Source organism: Callorhinus ursinus, unplaced genomic scaffold, assembly GCF_003265705.2.
Source record: "Callorhinus ursinus isolate GAN/ISIS: 27379988/994484 unplaced genomic scaffold, GSC_fseal_2.0 scaffold14, whole genome shotgun sequence".
Taxonomy (NCBI): Eukaryota; Metazoa; Chordata; class Mammalia; order Carnivora; family Otariidae; genus Callorhinus; species Callorhinus ursinus.
Window position 1 is genome coordinate 2,821,463 of NW_027397076.1, and position 21,926 is coordinate 2,843,388.

The following is a 21,926-nucleotide window of genomic DNA, read 5'->3' on the forward strand; positions in this document are numbered from 1 at the left end:
CCCTTCCAGTGGGTCTTTGTTGCTTAGAGCTCATGAAAAATCTAGACATATGCCATTGGAAGACCAAAGTATTCTGCACCGTTCACCTCTTGAGGAATGGTGACCCATCCACAGCCTACTCCTCCTTCAGAATCCTTGTCAGAGCCTTCCTTTCTTACGGAGACTTGCTCCTGACTCCACCCACCCACCCCCCAGACTTGCTGCCATGCCACCTTTTTTTGCTCTTACACTGCACTGCCCACCTCTCTAAAACAAGAAATCTTGGCTCCATCTTCTGTGTCCTGCACAGCGTAAAACACAGTGCATAAAACACTCACTCACTCAGTGAATTAATTTGATTTGATATTATTTTATGGATCAGGTTATGATTAGAAGAAAGAATTTTTTTTAATTTAATTTATTTATTACTTGAGAGAGAGTGAGAGATTTATTACTCGAGAGAGAGAATGAGAGAGAGAGAGAGCATGAGAGGGGGGAGGGTCAGAGGGAGAAGCAGACTCCCCACTGAGCAGGGCGCCCGATGTGGGACTTGATCCCAGGACTCCAGGATCATGACCTGAGCTGAAGGCAGTCGCTTAACCAACTGAGCCACCCAGGCGCCCTAGAAGAAAGAATTTATGGTACCCTAGATATGCAAGTGGTCCCCAGGGAAGTGTGCCTTAGTAGAGAGAGTGCTTGATGGAGAGTCAAAACTCATGGCCTTGAATTCTTTTTTTAAAGATTTTACTTATTTATTTATTTTAGAGATGGGGGAGGGGCAGAGGGAGAGAGAATCTCAAGCAGACTCCCCACCAAACACGGAGGCCGACACGGGGCTCTGTCTCAGGACCCTGAGATCATGACCTGAGCCGAAATCAAGAGTCGGATGCTTAACTGACTGAGTCACCCAAGTGCCCCCAAAGCTCATGGCCTTGACTTCTCGTTCTGCTATTGTGGGGCATGAAGACAATCACTTTTTACTCTTTGAGCTTCAGTTTCTAGAAGGACACACACATGTATTATCTTACTGCTGCTCTAACAACCTAAGCTGTCACAAAGAACACCTCTGTATTATCTCACAGATCTGTAGATCAGAAGTCCAGGCTGGCCTGTCAAGGTGCTCTGCTTAGGGTCTCCTAAAGCTGAAATCGAAGTGCCAGCATGCTGCATTTTCCTCAGGAGCTCAAGATTCCCTTCCAAGCTCATTCCTGTTAGGGCAGGATTCAGTTCTTTGCAGCGAGGTACGCCTAGAGTCCCCGTTTCCTTGTCGGCTATCAGCCAGGGGCCACCTTCGGCTCTGGGAGGCTACCCACATTCCTTCTCAAGTAATCACCCCCATCTCAAAGCAGGAATAGTGTGCTGAGTCTCTCTCCTGCTTTGACTCTCTGCTTCTCTCTTCTGCCACCACCCTGAGAATGATTCTCTGTTCTTAGGGGCTCATGTGATTTGATTAGATCCTCCCAAATATCTCCATATTTTAGGGTCACCTGTGCCATAACATAAAACTATCTTTGTATGACAATCTCATCACATTCGCAGCCCCAGAGATTAGAGTGGGACATCTTGGGGAGCATTCCTAGAAATTCTGCCTACCGCCACATGGCAACATGAGGGTTAGGCAAGATGATTGCTAAGTTCCTTCAGATTTCCTTTGTTGGGCTTCATTTCAGCCTCTGCTATACTATCACATACTACCAAGCAGCAGCCTCTGCTCTCCTTCCTCCTTCATCCAGCTTTCCTTCACCTCTGTCCTCACTCCCACAAAACCAGCATTAGCTCCTTCCTCCCCTCAGTCCTACTTCACACTTTGAGTTTGAATCTCCCCTGGGTGTGAAGCAGTTTGACATTCCTTATTTCATTTCTTCTTCCCCCAGCCATCCATTGAGTTAGGCAATATCATTCCCATTTTGCAGATCCAAGAACTAAGTTTTGAAGAGGTTAAATATCCAGCCCCAGATTAGAGGGTAAGTTTAACTCCAACATCCACATTCTTTCCCCACATCTCCCGTCAGTGTGTGGGGAGATAATGAGGCCAAGAGACGTGGAGGGGAAGACAGAACACAGACATTCCCCCTCCACCCCACCCCCCACACTCCAGCTTAAAATGAGATGGAGATAAAGCCCCAGTAGTGACCTGGGCAGTTCTCGGACTGCTGGAGGTGCCCAGGGTCTGTGAGTGGATGGCCGGGTGTGACGACTCTGCTGGGGAACAAAAGCCACTTGGTGAAAATGTACCCATTCATTCCACTTCACATCCCTTGGATTGGCAAAATTTAAGTCTTTCAGCCTCAGGTGTCCGGAGCTCTTTCCCTGCTTGTGAGAGCGTAAGTCGGTACAACCACTTTGGAGAGCAAATTTGGCAATATCTGGCAAAACTGAGAAGAACGTTGCCCGGCCACGGCAATTCCACTCCTGTGCGCGTGCCCCTGTGCACCTGCAGGGGAGATGAGTTCAAGATCTTCACTGGTATCATTTATCATTGGAAAAATAGAAATCACCCAAATGTGCATCAGCAGGAAGTGGGCAAATGGGAATGTGTTCATATAATTGAATACTATACAGCTGTAAAAATGAATCCAAGCTGTATGGAGGAGCCCGCATGAAATCTCACAAATGTTATGTGCTAAAAAAGATCGTCAAGAATAGATTCTTTTGATACCACTCACATAAAGTTTAAAAATGTGGAGTGCATATTGTTTGAGAATCATATGTAATAGTTGAAATATGAATAAATGTGAGGCAATAATAAACCCAGAATTCATATCATGATGATTACCTCTGGGTGGGAGGGAGGGGAGTGTGGTAAGAAAGTGTTATCAGGGACTTCGTCTATGGGGGTAGTGGTTTATTTCTTAAGTGGGATGCTGTCCATGATAATGCTCTTTAGGTATTTTTTCATATGTGAAATTTTTTGTAATAACTATTAAACAGACAAGTAATCGCCACCAGGAAGATGCTTACCACAGAATACTAAGTGGAAAGAGCAGGAAGCAAAAGTGGATATTCAGTGTACTCCCAATGTAGAACAAATGAAAAGAAACAATCGTACATTTAAAAAAAAAAAAAGACCAGCAGATAATACACCAAAACTGTTAAAAATCTGAGAGTGATCTTTATTGTCTTCTGTATAATAACAACATAGCACTTTATTACATTTTCCAAACTTTTTATATAGTGAGTACATATTACTTTTGAAATCAAATATTGCCCTTTTTTTTAAAAGATGCATTTGTTCTCTCTAGGCACCAAGATGTGATAAATTTTAGCCTCGGGGCGCCTGGGTGGCTCAGTCCGTTGAGCATCTGACTCTTGGTTTTGGCTCTGGTCATGATCTCGTGGGTCATGGGATCGAGCCCCATGTCAGGCTCTGCACTCAGCCCAGTGTCTGCTCAAAGATTCTCTCCCTCTGCCCCTCCCCCAACTTGTGCGCTCGTGCTCTCCCTGTCTCTCTCAGATAAATAAATCTTTAAAAAAATTTTTTTAGCGGGCACCTGGGTGGCTCAGTTGGTTAAGCGACTGCCTTCGGCTCAGGTCATGATCCTGGGGTCCCGGGATCGAGTCCCACATCGGGCTCCCTGCTCAGCAGGGAATCTGCTTCTCCCTCTGACCCTCTTCCCTCTCATGCTCTCTTGCTACCATTCTCTCTCTCAAATGAATAAGTAAAATCTTTAAAAAAATATTTTTTTTAGCCTGAATAAGGGGGACATTTTTTTTATTCCGCATCTACTGCAGGAATCCCTGAGCTAGATCTTAGGGAAAACCTTTTCAGGCTTAGAGTCTGACAGGCCCACGTTCAAGTCCCAATTCCACCCCTTCCCAGCACCTGCCTTGAGTATCAGTGTTCCTATCTGTGAAATGGTGATGACAAACCTTCCCTGCTTGCCTCATGGAGCACTGAGTGGGTAAACAATGAGATGAGGCCCATCGAATGGCTCCGTGACCCACTGCAGAGCCTTCCAAAGCACAGCAGCGCCTCCATGTCAGACTAGACTCTGGGCACCAAGAGAGAAGAGCCGGGTTCTTCCTCTTAAAAGGCAGCCAGAGGGTCAGGACAGATAGCACTGTCAGGAGACAATCCAGGACCAAGTGACGAGGACCAGGACAGACAGCACGGAGAGTAGGACATGGCCAGGCTGATCCAAGTAGGGGGACTGATGTCACTAAATAACTAGAAGGGATAACCTTTATCCTCAGGCACCTCCAAAAAGACTTGCAGACAGCAAGCAAACACATCTCAAACAACATATGAACAGAATGAGGGAGGAAATGCATAGCCTAGGTTTGGACCTGGTGCCCTTACTTCCTAGCTGAGTGACCATGCGCATGAGTAAGCACCTAATCTTTTGAGCTCTCTCTCCTCTTCCATCATAAGGAGAAGCATGCATGCCTCCTAGGTCTTGCTAAGAGGAATGGTTGAATGAAGCACAGACTCCATCACCAGACATTTTCTCTGGGTCAGGCAGTGTTCTGGGAGCTGAGGATGCTACAGGGAACCAGCGAGACAAGTAGCATGGCTCTCGAAGGGAGATGATACCGGGCAGTCGCTCAGAACAGTGCCCAACACAGTGCAGCCGATGCGTGTTTGTGCCCGTGGTGGCATGACCACTATTATTAAGAAACCTCATAGGGTGGCCTGGAGAGGGCTTGGGGGAGGGGATAATGTAAGGCAGAATCATAATGGGAATCATGAAGCTGCCGTTCATTGGGTACTCAGAACGTAAAGACTTCACATATAATAATTTGTTTGATCCTCACAGCAACCCTATGGGATGGATACTCATCACCCCCATGTTACAGATGAGCAAACTGAGCCACAGATCCATGTAGAACTTGCCTGAGGTTGCACAAGTGGTGAAGCCGGGATCCAAAACCAGTCACTTTGCTCCTCCCTGCCGTCTCTCGGTGGGTGCCCCAAGCAGGCTGCTTTTAAGAGCTCAGGGCTTATTTTGGAAGCCCAGATCGTTGGCATTTTGGGTGTTCGAGCTGCAGCAGGATGACCATCTGTCAAAGCGTTCTTGTGGGGATTCCGGGTAATATCAGATGACTGAATCTTTCTACAGAACAGGTGGTGCCCCGAGTCTGTCGGTGGCACTGCTCTGGGATGCTAACGAGTGATTTCCTCTTGTCTCTTACAGCTCACAGCGCCACACTTCCCCATGGTGGTCAAGCTGGGACATGCCCACGCTGGAATGGGAAAGGTATGAGAAGCAGCTCTTATACTTGCCTTCATACCCACACAGCCTCCCCAGACTACCTGTTCCCCTCTCTCTCTGTCCCCTGGCAGCCCCACCTTGGCTCAGGATGCACCCTGTCCTCCCTCACCCCTCCTCTGAGCTCCTGTAGCATGGAGCATCTCTCCAGCTCAGTCTGTACCCAAGAACCCTGCCCGGAGTTGCTAGCTCATTGTTTCCTCTGATCGTGGATTCGGAGCAATGAACGTAAAGCATTTTATAGATGCTGATTCTTTTGTTCCTAATCCTCATTTCCACGGCTGCTCTCTAAGTTCCTGTCTTATCCATCTCCCTGCCACGTGCAGGGCCAGGACCTAAAAGGAGGCGAATACGTATGGCTCCGTGGAGACGCCCCTGGAGTCAGTTAGCTTCTGCAAGAGTAAATCATATATTTTTCACTGTCACAGCTGACATATTTGTCATAATTGGTCAGGTCGTTTCAGTCGCAAGTGTAGAATCGCAACTCAAATCAGGAAGCAAAAGAGAATCCGTTGGTTCGAGCCACCAGGAAGTCTGGGAGAGTTCTTGGAAGGTCTGGGCAGAGCTGGATCCAGGAGCCCAAGCAAAGCCATCAGACCTCAGTCTCCTGTATTTCTTGACCCTGTTTATCTCTGCCTGGTGTTTTCTTCGGATAGTCAAGATGGCTGTGGGTGGCCTACCCTGGTCCCCAAGCTCACTGCCGCAGAGGAAGAAAGCCCATGTCTCTTTCCAGCATCTCTATGTAAATCCCATGGAGGGACGCGGGTCAGCCTTGCTTAGGTTCCTGGGCCCACCCCCTAACCAGCGCATGTGGAGATGGATGCAGCCCCAGTTGAACTGTGTGGATCAGGGTGCCCACAGGAAAGGGAGATTTACTCCTAAATAAGAGGAGTGGGAATGTGGGGAAGCGTGGGGGCCACCACAGGCCACCTCTCAAGTCTCTGGCTCAAATAAATAGAAACCTTGACCTGAGTAGGCCCAGCCCAGCCCAGCCATAAATAATCCTGCACCTGGCGCCTTTATTCTTCCCCACCGTATTATGCCTTCTGTGTCATCTCTTCCCACCTAAACTCCGTCCCCTTCAGGCAGCAAAGGGTGGAAAGGGCCAGATTGGTCAGGGCACGACCCACAGCTCTGACATTCGTGTGAACTTGAACATGTTGCCACCTGACCTCTCTTGGCCTTTTCTGTCGAGTGGTGATGATTCTAACAACCGTCTTTAAAAGAAATCCTCCCTCCCTCCCTTCCGTCTTCCTGAAAGGGCACACCGAGAGGGCAGGGGTCTTGCCTATTTGTCCACTGCCATATCCCTGGCCCAGTGGGGGCCCAGTGGACCCTCAGCTTGTTGGGCAAGCAGATGGATGGGTCACTCTCTCTTTAGACACGTCCCTGAGTCTGTGCCCCATTGCCCCTCCTCCCGAGCCCCCCTGCACCTCTGCACCTGGGCTCCGGCCCCTCCACTCCGCTGAGGGGTTGCCTTAGTCCTCAGTGACCCTCCCCTGCTGAGTCAGCGGGCACTTTTCCGTCCATATGGGGGCTGCCCTCCCTGTATCTCTTAAAGCTGCTGGCCATCCCTTCTGCCTGAAACTCCTTCTCCAGTGGCCTTTGACTCATGCTCCCCTCCTGGCTCTCCTCTGTCTCCACCACTCCTTCACAGTCTCCTTCATGTTGTTTCCTTGCTGCCCCGTCTTTAACAGACGTGCCGACAGCACACGCAACCTGGGCACTCATCTGCACTCTCAGCTCCCATGGCCACCTGCACACCACCAACAGCCCCTGGGTCACATTTCCCATCCTATCCCATTTCTCAGCTCTTATATCCAGTTCCCTCCTCTACATGCCCCCCTTGTCTCCCATGGAAACCTCAGACTCTAACCGTCCCGGACAGCCTGCGCCCCCTCCTTGCCCTCCTCCGCCGCCGCCTCCTGTGGCTGGCTCTGCAGCAGGAACCACCAGTCCCTCCATTGTCTCAAAACAGAAATCTGGGCATCCTGGGAGCCCTGGGAGTCCTCTCCCTCCTCCACGTGCAATAGGTCCTCAAGTCTTGTCACTTGCCTTTGTTAATGTTGCTCAAACCAGTCTCTTTCTTTCCGCCCACTGCCACCATCTTGGACAACTCTAGTAAAGCTGAAGAGTTCCCAAGAATTAAATTCTGTTTTTCAAGCTTCAAATTATCCCCGACAGGAAATACTTAAAGAGACTGATGCAATGCTCAGGGGAGGGGGTGGTCTGAGAAACTCAGGGGCAAAATGGACGCCCGAAGCATGGACAGGAGGACACATATCCAAGGATAAAAAGTGTCACTGGCAATAAGTCAATCAGAGAAAGACATATCATACGACCTCACTGATACAAGGAATTCTTAATCTCAGGAAACAAACTGAGGGTTGCTGGAGTGGTGGGGGGTGGGAGGGATGGGGTGGCTGGGTGATAGACAGTGGGGAGGGTATGTGCTATGGTGAGCGCTGTGAATTGTGCAAGACTGTTGAATCACAGATCTGTACTTCTGAAACAAATAACGCAACATATGTTAAGAAAAAAAAAGAAGAAGAAGATAGCAGGAGGGGAAGAATGAAGGGGAGTAAGTCGGAGGGGGAGACGAACCGTGAGAGACAATGGACTCTGAAAAATAAACTGAGGGTTCTAGAGGGGAGGGGAGTGGGGGACGGGTTAGCCTGGTGATGGGTATTAAAGAGGGCACGTTCTGCGTGGAGCAGTGGGTGTTATGCACAAACAATGAATCATGGAACACCACATCAAAAACAAAAAAAAGTGTCACTGGCTAGAATAAACTAGGGTTTGCAGAAATGCTGACCTCAAGGGAAAAGGGCTCTTCTCCTTCAGTTTGGGATGAGAAAACTATCTGGAATGGCCTGGACATGCCGACTGAGCAGATGATGTCATATTCATGTCTGAGAGGGAGAAAAACAAAATTGGTACCTTCTATGGTACTTCTACTTCTCTCAAGAAGGAAGATCGTCTTCCTGAGAACAGCAAAGGGCGCCTTCCTAGGAGAAAACTGGTGAAGAGGTTGCCAATGGACTCAGTGTTGGTGGAAATCCACCTAGGTCCCCGCTGACCCATCATCAATTATATTTTGCTCCTTTGTTCATATATATTGATCAGTGCCTACTTGGTGCTGAGAATCAGAAGATAAATAGGACCCAGTTTCTGCTGCCAAGGACTTGGGGAAACAGGCACATAAATAGGTATAATGTGTGTTGGGGGTCTGATAGGGTGTGCAGTAAGTACAGGGATTGAAGGAAAGAGCTTTAATTATACCTAGAGGATAGAAGGGTGGAGAGAAGCTCTGTATCTGAGGAACTGTACATGGTTTGCTGTGCCTGGAGGTAGGAGGAGTTCTAGCAAACAAGAAAGACCCAAAGACAAGAGAGATGGGCTGATACTGTCTTAACAAAGAGTAGAGGCTGTCACAAGGCACAGAAATCAAAATATATTGAGATGCTATGCAGTGTGTGGAGGGGCACCAAGGTAGGAGGTAATCATGGGGAGCACCGTGGGTTCTTTAGAAAGTAGTCAGTCTAGACCAACGGTTCTTATGGAGGGGGGGAATTCTGCCTCCACGGGGCAATTTTGGTTGTCACAACTGGGGGGGTGGGGCTGGTACTACTGGCATCTGGCATCTACTGAGTGGAGACCAGGGATGCTGCTGGGAACAGCCCATGATACCTAAGACAATCCCACAACAAAGAATTATATAGCCCAAAATGTCAATAGTGTCTAGGTTGAGAAACACAGTACAAAACTAATTTCATTTTCTTTGTTGAAAGTTTTACCAGACCAGAAACCAGAGGAAGCAATGGTTATTACACAGTTCAACATGCTTCAAAGTCTGTTCCAAAGAATTATAATTATTCAGATGCTAAAGCCTATGTTGGTCAAATAGGTTTGGAAAATGCTTTAAAGTAAGTTTTTATTTTATTTTTTAATATATTTTTATTTAAATTCAATTAATTAACATATAGTGTATTATTAGTTTCAGAGGTAGAGTTCAGTGATTCATCAGTCTTATATAATACCCAGTGCTCATTACATCACATGGCCTCCTTAATGTCCATCATCCAGTTACCCCATCCACCACCCCCCTCCCCTCCAGCAACCCTCAGTTTGTTTCCTATGATTAAGAATCTCTTATGGTTTGTCTCCCTCTCTGATTCCGTCTTGTTTTATTTTTCCCTCCCTTCCCCTATGAGCCTCTGTTCTGTTTCTTAAATTCCACATAAGAGTGAGATCATATGATAATTATCTTTCTCTGATTGACTTATTTCACTTAGCATAATACCCTCTGGTTCCATCCACATCATTGAAATGGCAAGATTTCATTTTTTTCCTGATGGCTGAGTAGTATTCCATTGTGTATATATACCACATCTTCTTTATCCATCCATCTGTTGATAGACATGTAGGCTCTTTCCATAGTTTGGCTATTGTGGACATTGCTGCTATAAACACTGGGGTGCAGGTACCCCTTCAGATCACTACATTTGTATCTTTGGGGTAAATACCTTGTAGTGCAGTTGCTGGGTAATAGGGTAGCTCTATTTTCAACTTTTTGAGGACCCGCCATACTGTTTTCCAGAGTGGCTGCACCAGCTTGCATTCCCACCAACTGGAACTTAGGAGTCATAAATTTGCTTAGGATACACTGTTGGGGTAAAAGAACATGAAAGATGTGCTGAATTCTGCAGACTTACCTGACTGCAGAAATCTTTGGCCATTTTTTTATTCTGTCCTTTTATTAATTTGTAAGAACTCTTTCCATATTAAGCACATTAAACCCTTGTCATACTTTGCAACTCTTTTTCTCCATTTGACAGCTACATGTCCATTTTCTTACTCGGTTTGTAAGCATTTTTAAAGGGTTTTTTTTTTTTTATGTAGTCAAATGTTCCCATCGTTGGGAGGCAGTGTGTTATAGTGGCTACGGGTGTTGATTTGAATCTAGCAAGTAAGTTATATACCCTCCCCCACCTCAGTTTCTTTGTATGTACAATGCAGATAATCATAGTAGCAACCTCATAAGTTGGTTGTGAGGATTAGAAGACGTGATACAGGTCAAGCACACAGCTCAGTGCCTGGAACATGGTGGGCATTCAATAAGTATTAGCTGTCATGAGTATTAAGAATGTTCAGGGGTGCCCGGCTGGCTCAGACGATGGAGCGCACCACTCTTGATCTCGGGGTCGTGAGTTTGAGCTCCACGATGGGTGTATAAATTACTTTAAATGTCTAATTAATTAATTAATTAATTGCTTTTTAAAAAAGAATGTTCAGACATGCTCTGGGGACCTAAAATCCAAAATTGAAGTCAATAAAGAAGATATGACTAAACAGCATCATCTGTCAGAGACTCTATTCCATTTGGGTGTAATTTCAGTATGAGTCAGATGAGTAAGGAGTTGCCAAAGCCTCTAATCCATAAATATGCAATAAATAGATGAAAATGGGCTCACCCTCATTAGTCATTAGGGAAATGCAAATTAAAACCTCAATGAGATGCCACTGTGTAACCACCAAAAGAGCTAAAATTAAAAAGATGAGTACTGCTAAGTGTTGGCAAGGACATGGAAGAATTGGAACATATACACAAACTACTGAAAGTGAATCATTAAAACTGCTTTGGAAGACAGGCTGATATTATCCACTGAGAAGTTACACGGAAATTCTGTTAGGTATAACCGGCCTAAATGCATGCGTGTGCTCACCATTATTTATAGCAGCTTGTTCGTCATTGCCAAAACTCGGGCACAGCCCACATACCCATTAATAATAGATTAGATAAATAAATTACAGTTTATTCAGACAAGTGGAAGCTTCCAGCGATGAGAATGAATGAACTACAACTATATGTAACAATCTTACACGCTTATTTCATTGAGTGAAACAAGTCACATACAAAAGAATGCCTAGTTGAATGGTTCCATTTATATAAAACTCAAAACCCAGGGAAACTAAACCCTGGGTAACATGAAATGGGATACATATTTAGATGATAAAATGTTTAAGGAAAACAAGAACATTATTACCGTAAAATAGTAGAGGTTGCCTTTGTGGAGGACGGAGGAGTGATCATGGGGAGGAGGCAGGAGTGAGCAAAGTTCTAGTTCTTGACCTGGATGGCACTGATGTGGATGTTCGCTTTGTGATAGCTTGTTGGACTGTTGTTTCTGGACTATGCAATTCTCTGTATGTGTGTTATATTTCAAAGTAAAATAAGGCTTAAAAAATGTAATCCAGGACATGTTCATGGAGATCTGATATCCAGAATACAGTGAGAGTCCTGCAGTCCATGGCCAGAAGATTGTTCTGGGTTCTGGGCTGTACATCCATTCTGGGTGTTTGAGAAAGCCATTGACAAATGAGTGTGTCCCGGGGAAGCTTAACTGAGCAGTGAAGGGAAGAGGCATCTGCTAGAGACAGCATCACAAGCCTCTGCAGAAACATGGAGAATTGTCATGAGTAGATGGATGGGACCAATTTGAAATAATATCTAGCAAGCAAAGCTGGGACCAAAGTTAGGAGGAAATGAACAAATGTCAATTATGTCAATGGCGCAAATTTCTAACAATCCAAGGGGAACATTAATGGAATAGACAGTCCTTTAGGGAAGAGGTTCTCGTCAATGCAGAGTTGGAGCAAAGATGAATACTTACCGGAAGGTTTCAAGAGAATTTAGGCATTGCATGAGCTCTTAGCCTGAGACGTTTGAAACCCCTGAAATTGGGACAAATCTGTGTATATGTTTTTGGTGTGTGTGTGTGTGTGTGTGTGTGTGTGTGTGTGTGTGTGTGTGTGTGTGTATGTGCAGATATGGTACGAACCTTCTGGGTGGGAAGGTTCTTTCAGCTTCTCACAGGGGTCTGTGACCCTTCCAAAGGTTAAGACACCTGGAGACACTCCTATATATCTTCCAATGATGAGAATCTGTGGTTATTTTCAATAGTACGAGCAGTCCATTGAAAGGAATGGCACAAGATCATGTTACTATCAGAGGATTAGAAGTCAAGTTCAGGGCCAACTGCCAGTATAACAAGGGGCGGGTAATGTTTATAGTATCTGGAATTAAGGTTTTGGGGTTTGGATCTAGATGGACCATTTCCTGGCTGTGTGTCCTTGGGGATGTTGTTTAATATTTCTGTGCCCCAATTTCCTCATCTCCAATATGGGGACAATATCGCCCTCCTGGGGTTGCAATCAAGATAGAATAAGTCACTCAAGGCTTGGTAGGGTGCCTGATAAACACTCAGTGAATGGGAACTTTAAAAACCCACTACAAATGTAAACTGTTATTGTGATTACTTAACTGCTTGTCTCGGCAACATCCCCAGGAGAGGCCAAATAACAAGTTAACTCCACCCTGGGAGGTGCCTTATCCTTATTTCATAGATTACAGACCCTCAGGGCTTGAGTCCTGGCACCTCATCTAGAAGATAAGAACATGAGGCCCCAGAGAGGAGAAGCTCTTGCCCGAAGCCACACAGCGAGAGAGCATCCCGAATAACTGAGCACGAAGGGAAAGAAAGAGCTTTGCGATTATCTGACTCCAGCCCATACTTTAGAGATAAGAGCAGTAATAATAACAGTAACGTAATAACCATAATAATAATAAAAGCTAATGCTTAATAGAGTTTACTCTGCAAGGGCACTGTTTTAAGTGCTTGAAATATATTCACTCATTTAGTGCAATCTTTACAACTCCCTTATGAGGTAGGTACAGTTGGTACCCCCACTTTACAGAGGAGGAAACTGAAGCACAGGGAGTAGGTGGTGGAGTTGGGGTCCAACCCTGGACAGTCTAGTTCTGGTGCCTGGGCTCACAGAGGCAAAGGACATTGATTTGGTTACAGGTTGATTAAGCCCAGACCCGGACATCCTAACACTTCCCCCGTGTGCACAGGGGTTGCTGTCCTGCTAAGCCTGGAGTAGTGAGTGACAGGGTTCAGGTGTCCCTGCATCTGGTCTGGAGGGCCGAGGTGGCAGCTCCTCAACTCCAAGTTTCCAGCAGCCCAGGTGTCTTGCACACCCCCCCTGGGCCAGGGCTGCGGCTGTCACCAGCTCTCAGCAACCTGGGCTCTGGTATCATCTCTTGGACTGACTCACTGAGTGAGCTTTTCCCAGCACCATCTGCTCTTTAAGTAGGAGTCATGGCCCAAGAACACGGTAGTGGAGGAGGGAGGACAAGGAATGAGCAAATGGACAAATGGAACCCAGGGGAGCCGTTAAGAAACCAGAAGGTTCCCCAGCACCTGGGTGACTGCCAGAGAGCTCAGCAGAAGCCAAGTTGGGTGAGAGCAGGGGAGGGGAGCCAGCCAGCAAGGTGTTCCAGGGGAGGGGTGTTCAAGGTCTCTGCCAGACTATGAAGGAGGACAGGGAGGGACCCTCACCCAATCCACCACCCTCCCTCCCAACTCCTCCCTCCCCCCACGTCCTCTCTCACCCACCCTGCCACTCCCTTGAGATCACCACCGGCCTCATGTATTCTCTGCTTCTCTTGAGCAAAATGGACCCTTAGCAGAAGATCTAGCAGTCCTTTACACCTTAGTGAAAATTTTAAACACTGTGCTCTCCTTCTCAGAGCCTCTGGCCTGAGGTTGTCCTCTCTACAAGCGCAATATAAACCACCATTCTCATTATTCATGGATTCCGTTTGTACAAATTCAACTACTCACTAAAATTTATTTGTAATCCCCAAGTCAATTCTTCCGGCACTTTCGCACGCATTCACAGACATGTGCAGATCAGCCAATAATGTGTGCGTTCCCGGCTGAGGTCAAGCAAGGCAACGGTGCACCTACTTGTTTCAGCTCTCATACTGTAAACATGTCGAGCCACACTTACACTTTCTTGCCCTTTCTCGTGGTGATTTCATTGTTTAAAATGCCCCCCCACACACACACAAGTGTAGTGCTGAAGTACTGTCTAGTGCAAGAAGTCCTAAGTGCAAGAAGGCTGTGATATTTCTTACAGGGAAAAAAAATATGTGTTAGATAAGCTTTGTTCAGGCATGAGTTATAGTGCTGTTGGCTACTAGTTAATGAATCAACAATATATATTCAATAAGATGGCTTGAAATGGAAGCACACATAAAACAGGTTATGTATTGATCAGTTGATGAAAATGTTTGTGACTGGAGGCTTCCAGAAACCCTGTATTTCCCTTAGAAGCAATGGTCCAGTATTCACTAAATCAGTATTGGCTGCAATGTTATAGAAGGTAACTATCGCAAATGAGTTTCAGCCCTGTGCACCCGTGTGTATGTACATATACACAGCCATGTATTTGTACATATGTGTGTTTATCACACGTACATGCGCACACATGGACACACACACATACACATGTATTCTGTAGAGTCCTAAAGGTCTCTTTCTTCCGTTGGGTGCCAAAATGCCATGATTCTGAGCACAAACAGAAGCAAACTAAAACAGTCATTTTATGATTCTCTACCCTGATGTTTGTCATACTGAAGGCAAAGCCACCTGGACCATCCACTCATTTTTCTTTAGGAGGGCTTTGGGCTTAGATCTCTAATGGTGGCATGTCCTCTGCCAATTCCCACATCCTTGCATTGCTCTTGGTTGGCCTGGGTTCAGGAGACCTGGGTCCTTCTTGTCAGCCCCGTACCTCCAAGGCCAGCATATTGAACACATAATTTATTTAAACACATAAGTGCCGTGTGTCAAATAGTCATGATTTTCCTCACCTGATCGCTCAGAAGAATAGTGAGTAGAAGTGTTAAAAGTAAGTGTGAGATGGGGAGGGAAGTGAAGGAGAGTATGGGCTTTGAACTTAGACCTCCTTGGGTTCTCATGTTGACTCTGCCTTTTGCCAGCATTGTGACCTTGAGAAAACTATTCAACTTTTTTGGCATCACTCAAAGCAGACTGGATGGGAGGATGAACTAGGAAGAGAGAGAGAGTATTAACAATTCTGAGCACCCATGGGCCAGGATACGTGCCTTCAACATCTCCTCTGATCCCAGCTTTGCAGAGGTTCTAAGAGCTGTTTTGCCCAAGGTCATGGGTAAGTGCAGGAAGCAGGATTTGAATCAAGATCAGCAGGTCCTTCCACCCTTTGCTTCAGGCTGCCTGAGACACTTGGGAACATGCTGGTGGAATCATCTCTTCCCTTGATAAGGCGACCTGCCAACTTCATTGGAGAGTTGATTTGTAAAGAATTTCACGGGGCTCCACCCAAAAAACATGTCAGTACCTTGGAGACCAGCACTGACCTTTCCCTATGACCTACTCTTGGCTGGTGGACTGATCTCACCCCAGGCCCGAAGCCAAGACCGAGGACACTGATGCAAGACAATGAGAAGGAGAAAAAGAAACCTCTTACACCTGGCATTGGGTTTTAAAGACCGTGTGCACCCCCATCCCCTACAAGACCCATATTGTCAAGGGGGACAGAAGTTCAGGAACAGATTGATCTGGAAAGAATCAGTTACCTGCTTTTGTGTGCACTCGCCACACAACTCTTCCATGAAAAGCAGAATACTTTTGACTGGACATTGAAAAGCAGTAAGATTTCCTTTTTTTTTTTTCTCTTCTCCGTTTTCCTGGTGATATCTATTGACCCATCTTGGTATTGTATGTAACAAAGGCCAGAGACGTCATCCCCTTAGGAGCCCCGCAGAAAGAGGAGGGTGCATATGTCGCCTGTTGAGGTGGGGAATGCTCCGTATAGTTTACTGGCTCTGACTATTGGCTCCTTACCTTTCCCCCAGCCTTAGACAGTCACATCCCCAGTGGAGGCCTAGTCAAGCTCTGGCCGTCCTTTAAGGTGGATAGTGCTCCCATGAAGTCCATTTTTCAGATGAGGCAAGCAGAGATCAAGGAGGCAAAATGATTTGCCCAAGGTTGCACACAGCATGCCGGGAAGGCTGCACACTCTTTCCACCGGTCCTGGCACCCATGCCAAGAGGAGGGCCGCCTCCAGACAGGTCCACTGGGAGCACAGCCTGCGTGTCCACGGAGGCCGTCCTCAGCCAAAATGTGCAGGTGCGGCCCCTTCTTACTGTTGGCAAGCAAGAGAAGCAATGTCCTGCAGCAGGCAGAGGCTGCCTGCCTCACTGAGGCTCCCTCCAAGCTTCCTAGAAGAGAAACCAGCCACATCTCTGCCTTCTTGGAAGTCCGTCCATTTAGGGGCTGCTGGCTCTGCTACTGACGGGTGGCAACAGCAGGGTTGTTTGTGAGGGAAAGCCAGGGAAGGAGCTAACCAGGGAGCTTACTACATTTTAAAGGATGTGCATGTGTGTATGCACATGTGTGTGCACGTGCTCATGCGTGTTGCTCGTGTGTGTGTGTGTGTTTGTGTGTGTGTGTGTGTATGTGTGCATGCTTGGGGCAGGATGAGCAAATGTCTTAAACAGTTATCAGCATTCTCGACTAAGCCTCCGGACAAATGAGATGCTATTGGCAGACCCCATTCTCTTGCCTCAACTCCTGGCCTCCACTTCCCAGAAACCTCCACACCAACGCCCCGTCCTCCAGGATCGAGGCCAGAAGAAGCTAAGGAGGCAGTGTGGCCTTCTTATGTCATGACACTCATAGAAAGTGGTTGTATTTAGAGGATTCAGCGGGGTCCATGGAGGAGGATGCTGGCAGCTAATGAAAAGGGCCAGGGGCCTCCAGCCACCCCAAGGGATAGGGGAACAGAAGCAAGAGCACCTATTGAGGTGCTCTGGGTGGTGGATCAAGTGCATGTAGCACTGAAGTCAGACAGGCCTGAGCTCCTCAACAGCCTTGCTGCTCAAAGCGGGCTCTGTGGAAGGACGGGCAGCCTCCACAATCCCTTGGGAACCCCTGCAAAGCAGAACACGGGCCTGTCCCCAGACCTGCTGAGCCAGATTCATCCTTGCAACAAGATGCTCAATGATCCACAGCTGCTCTGCACACCCAGAGGATGCCAACTCAGATGTCCACTGCATCCAGGCTGTCCCCAGAATGAGTCAGAGGCCAGGTGGGGAGCGTGAGGACCCAGAGAGGCCAGGCTAACCTGTGTGGACATCCACAACTCAGCCCCAGCAGGACAAAGCCCTGAGACATCAATGCAGCCTGATCATCCGATTCTTTCATACAAAGCCAATTCTCTGGGTCTCCGATATGAACTCCCCTGATTTTAAAATATTGACAACTAATTTTAAAATATTCAGGGACACCTGGGTGGCTCAGTCGTTAAGCATCTGCCTTCAGCTCAGGTCATGATCTCAGGGTCCTGGGATCGAGTCCCGCATCGGGCTCCCTGCTCCAGAGGAAGACTGCTTCTCCCTCTCCCACTCCCCCTGCTTGTGTTCCCTCTCTCACTGTGTCTCTCTCTGTCAAATAAATAAATAAAATCTTTAAAAAAATAAAATAAAATAAAATATTTTGGCCATTTGGCCATGTAGGCCAAATAAAACATGTCTGTTGGCCACTGAACACCCTTGGGGGCCTCCAACTTGAGACTGTGAGTGTGAGCGTGCCCTCTCTTTCTGTGGGGCCATGGAGCCTCATGGTTAAGGCCACGGCGTATGCAGTAGACCCCGAAGTTCAAATCCCAGTTCAGCCCCTTCTTAGTTATATTACTTTGGTTGAACACTTAACTTGGAGTCTTTGTTTTCTTATCTGTTCAAGGGCCCTAATAGATCTCCCTAGTGGGTGTGGGGTTGCCCTGCTGACTGAGATAAAGCACTTGTAAATACTTGTAGATACGTAAGAGATAATTGATTCACTCCCTCTAGAACCTAAGTGCTTCCTACATTTTCAGCTGCTTACAGATCCCTTGAGGACCTTACTAAAATGCATATTCTGATTCACTAGGCCTAGGCCGGGGGCCAGGCACCTGCGAGTCTGATAAGTTCCTAGGTGGTATCTGTGCTGCTAGTCCATGTCAACTAGTCCTGAGAGTCAGGGCTCCTCAAACTTTTTCCACACAGAGCCAGATGGTAAATATTTTAGGCTTTCGGGCCATATGGTCTGTGGCATCTACTCCATTCTGCTCTTGTAGGATGAAAGCGGCCCTAGACAATACGGACATGAATGAGTGTGGCCCTGTTCCAATACAGCTTTATTTATGGACACTGAAATTTCAATTTCATGTCATTTTCACGTGTCATGGACTATCACTCGTCGTTTGATTTATTTTTTCCCAACCATTTAAAAACTATTCTTAACTCATGGGCTGCACAAAAATTGGCAGTAGCCCTCAGGATGTAGTTTGCAGACCCCTGCTCTGGGGCATCTTCAAATCCGAGCCAAGTCAGCCTCCCTTCCTGGGTTATAAACTTGCTGGGCGCATGAGTTGCGCCCACCGACTCCACCTCTCTTCCCGACCGAGGCCAGGCCCCGGACAGCAAGCCAGGCCCTGGCAAGCCCCTTCCTTCACCCAGCACAATGCCTGGGGGCCTGGGAGGCTGAGGTGTTGCCTTGCAGAGCTGACATTTGTCAGGGGCCTCCCTTCCCTTCCATTCAATCACATGGTCACACTGTAACTCTATAAACATGCAGGCAAAAGAATCGGTGACCTGGGACCTCAAGAACAACAGAAGGAGTTTTGATTCATTATGGGGAAGAGCAAAGGAAAGGAACCAGCGAACTGATAAGCAGGATAATTAAGCAGTTCCCTAAGCAGTCCATCAAAGATTCCCTGTTCCCATCACTTCCCACCCCTCCTTCTGACCCCTGGTAACACATGACCCAAGCCAGCTGGGGCAAGGACATCCTTTGGGCTCTGGGTCTCTGCCTTCGGAAGGATTGGAGGAGGGGCGAGGTTTTTGAAAATGTAAGGCCAAGGGCTCTTGTAGTCTTTCAACACATGCTAGTGGATTTGGTGCCCAGCCGTTCTGAGTCGGGGACTCAGTAAATGTTTATCGAATATTTTGGCAAATATTTATGAACATTTGTTATGTGCAAAGAGTGGGCTAGACTTCGGAATAGAGGGCTCTTGGTTAAGATCCAGAGGTGAAATTAAAATAACCTGTATGTTAACTACACTGGAATTAAAATTTTATTTTTAAAAAATAGAGTAAATAAAATTTTAAAAATAAATAATTTTTTAAAAAGATCCTGAGGTGAAAAAAAGACATGGCTTCTGAATGCAAGGAATTTATACACAAAACACATAGGCTCACACTAGACTACAGTCTGGTGCAGGGCTTGGCAAACTACCACCCACAAGCCAAATCCAACCCCTACCTGGTCTTGTTAATAAAGTTTTATTGTAACATAACCCTGTCCATTTGTGTGTGTATCGTCTATGGCTGCTTTCATAGGACATCAGAGTTGAATTGAATAGTTTTTATAGTCTGCAAAGCCTAAAATATTTGTCATTGTACTCTTCACAGAAAATGTTTGCTGATTCCTGGTCTAGTGCAAAGTTTTTCCAAAAATTTGTATAGCAAACCACAGTAAGTACTAGATTGTGTCTTGCCAGCTGATTCCCAGATATTAAATACATATTGTGATAAGTTTGAAAGAATAAAACTCGCCTTTTCTATGTGCAAGGCATTCTGATATGTATTGTTCCAGTCTGTCATCTTTTAAAATGTTGGTTGTGGGGCGCCTGGGTGGCTCAGTTGGTTAAGCGACTGCCTTCGGCTCAGGTCATGATCCTGGAGTCCCGGGATCGAGTCCCGCATCGGGCTCCCTGCTCAGCGGGGAGTCTGCTTCTCCCTCTGACCCTCCCCCCTCTCATGCTCTCTATCTCATTCTCTCTCTCAAATAAATAAATAAAATCTTTAAAAAAAATAAAAAAAATAAAATGTTGGTTGTGACCCATTAAAATGATTTGATGACCCATTTCAAACCCACAGTTTAAAAAAATCCTGGTTCACTGGAAAGCACAGCATGTTCACTCATTCATTTATTTGGGAAATATTTATGGGGTGCCTTCTACATGCCAAGGACTATTCTGGACACTGGAGATGCAGTAATGAACACCACAGAGTCCCTGTCCTCATGGAGCTTACATGCAATGGTGAGAGGCAGACGATAAAAGTGTAAACAAATAACAACTGTGATATGTCAGTGATGAGAAAGACTCTGAAGACAAAAGAAACAGGATGAGGGACACAGCATGATGGGGCAATGAGTAAGGAAACCTTTCTGTGAGTTGACACATGGACATGTGGAAGAAGAACATGACAGTGAGGGAAGAGCACATACAAAGGCCCTGAGGCAGGGCTTCTGTGTGGTCCAGGAATGGGCAGAGGGCCTGCAGGGCTACAGTGAGTGCTTGAGGTGACAAGTGGCAGGAAATAAGGCCAGAGAGCCGTGGAGAGGTGGTAGAAGAACATGTAGAAAGCTGACTACAATCCAAGCTGAATGAAGTAAACCCTACAGCAGAAATACCGGCCAAGCTCTAAGAAAGGAGTCCAGATAAAACTGGATGAAGGCAGAGGGAGAAATTAATTATAGAGGGAAATGTCAGGGGGAGTGGGAGTATCTTCATGGGGTACCAGGGAGACTTCCAGGAGGCAGGAGCTTTAGCTGTGTCTCAAACAACAGGGAACAATAGGGACACATACTGCAGGTGGATACGACTGGGAAGAGCATTCCAGGCAGCAGGACTCCCCCCCCCCCCAACACACACACACAGCGTAAAGGCCTAAGAGAGCATCACAAGCTGTCAGGTATGGTGGGGACAGTGGTTGACAGGCTTAGCAGCACCTTAGAAGCACCCAGAAAGCTCTGAAACTATACCCCTGCCTGGGGCCCACCCCCAGAGACCCTGTCGTGATTGGCTGGCAGAGGGCCCAAGCACTGGCATTTTTGGGCCCAGGTGATGCTAACTGGAAACCAGTATTACGGAGCTTGGGCCAAAGTGAGACCTGGAAGAGTAGGGGAGGGTGGGGAGGGGACAGGGCCAGATCCTAGGTGCACTTTAGGCTGCACTCTACAGTTTGCCCTTTATCTTCAAGCTAAGAGAGAGAGCCCCTGGTGCGCTGGAAGCAAAGAATGGGTATGTTTGGATTCATAAGGCAGCAGTGTGGGAACAGAGAGGAGTGGGGGGCTGAGGGGGGAGATTAGCGCACCCTCGAACCCATTAGGAAGAAACCGTAGCAGTGCAGAGAAGAAATTAGGGTTGGAACCAGGCAGGAACCAAGGCAGTGAGCAATGAGATAAGGACTTCGTCAAGAGGTATGGGAAAAGCAGAATTGGAAGAACTCAGTGAGCAACTGGATGCTGGGGCAGGAGAAGAAAGTTGAGAACGTGATGATTCCATTCCCTGAAATGTGACATCAGCAAGGACAAGTCTGAGGAGGAAGATAAGGAGCTCAGTTTTTAACATTTTGAGTCTGAGGTACCCGCGGAAACGAACAACCGTAAGAGAAATCACGAATCATTCACTGAGGCCTCTCAGAGGTGCCAGGCCCTGGGTGTTATGTGCCTATTGTGCGTAATTGTCACAACAGCTCTGTGAGGTGGGCAGTGTGATGATCTTCACTTTGCAGGAGGGAACACAGAAGCTCAGAGAAGCTAGGTCAGCGGGAAGAAGGATGCTATCTGTGATTGCGTGCGCACACCACTTGCCCTGAGCTGCGTGCGTGGTGTGTGCTTGAAAGATGTCACTCTAGCCAGTTCTTATTATCTTCTCTCCACCATGGGAAGGAAACGGGGATCAAGTCTACAGAGAAGGGGAGCCAGTCATATTTTGGAGCCCTGTGTACATAAATGCCTTTGTTGGGGTGTGTGTGTGTGTGTGTGTGTGTGTGTGTGTGTGTGTGTGTGTGTG

The 21,926-nt window shown here is 46.9% G+C and overlaps 1 protein-coding gene and 1 long non-coding RNA gene across 2 annotated transcripts in view; one reads left to right on the top strand and one right to left on the bottom strand.

The window, feature by feature from the left end:
- SYN3 (synapsin III) overlaps window positions 1-21,926 on the top strand; it is a 445,616-nt gene that overhangs the window by 371,243 nt on the left and 52,447 nt on the right. The window contains exon 7 of the mRNA XM_025882043.2: window positions 5,115-5,177. Coding sequence (XP_025737828.2) covers window positions 5,115-5,177 — 63 coding nt within the window. The remainder of the gene's footprint in view (window positions 1-5,114; window positions 5,178-21,926) is intronic.
- LOC141374073 (uncharacterized) overlaps window positions 9,418-21,926 on the bottom strand; it is a 20,497-nt gene continuing 7,988 nt past the window's right edge. The window contains exon 3 of the long non-coding RNA XR_012380620.1: window positions 9,418-9,855. This is a non-coding gene — a long non-coding RNA (uncharacterized lncRNA). The remainder of the gene's footprint in view (window positions 9,856-21,926) is intronic.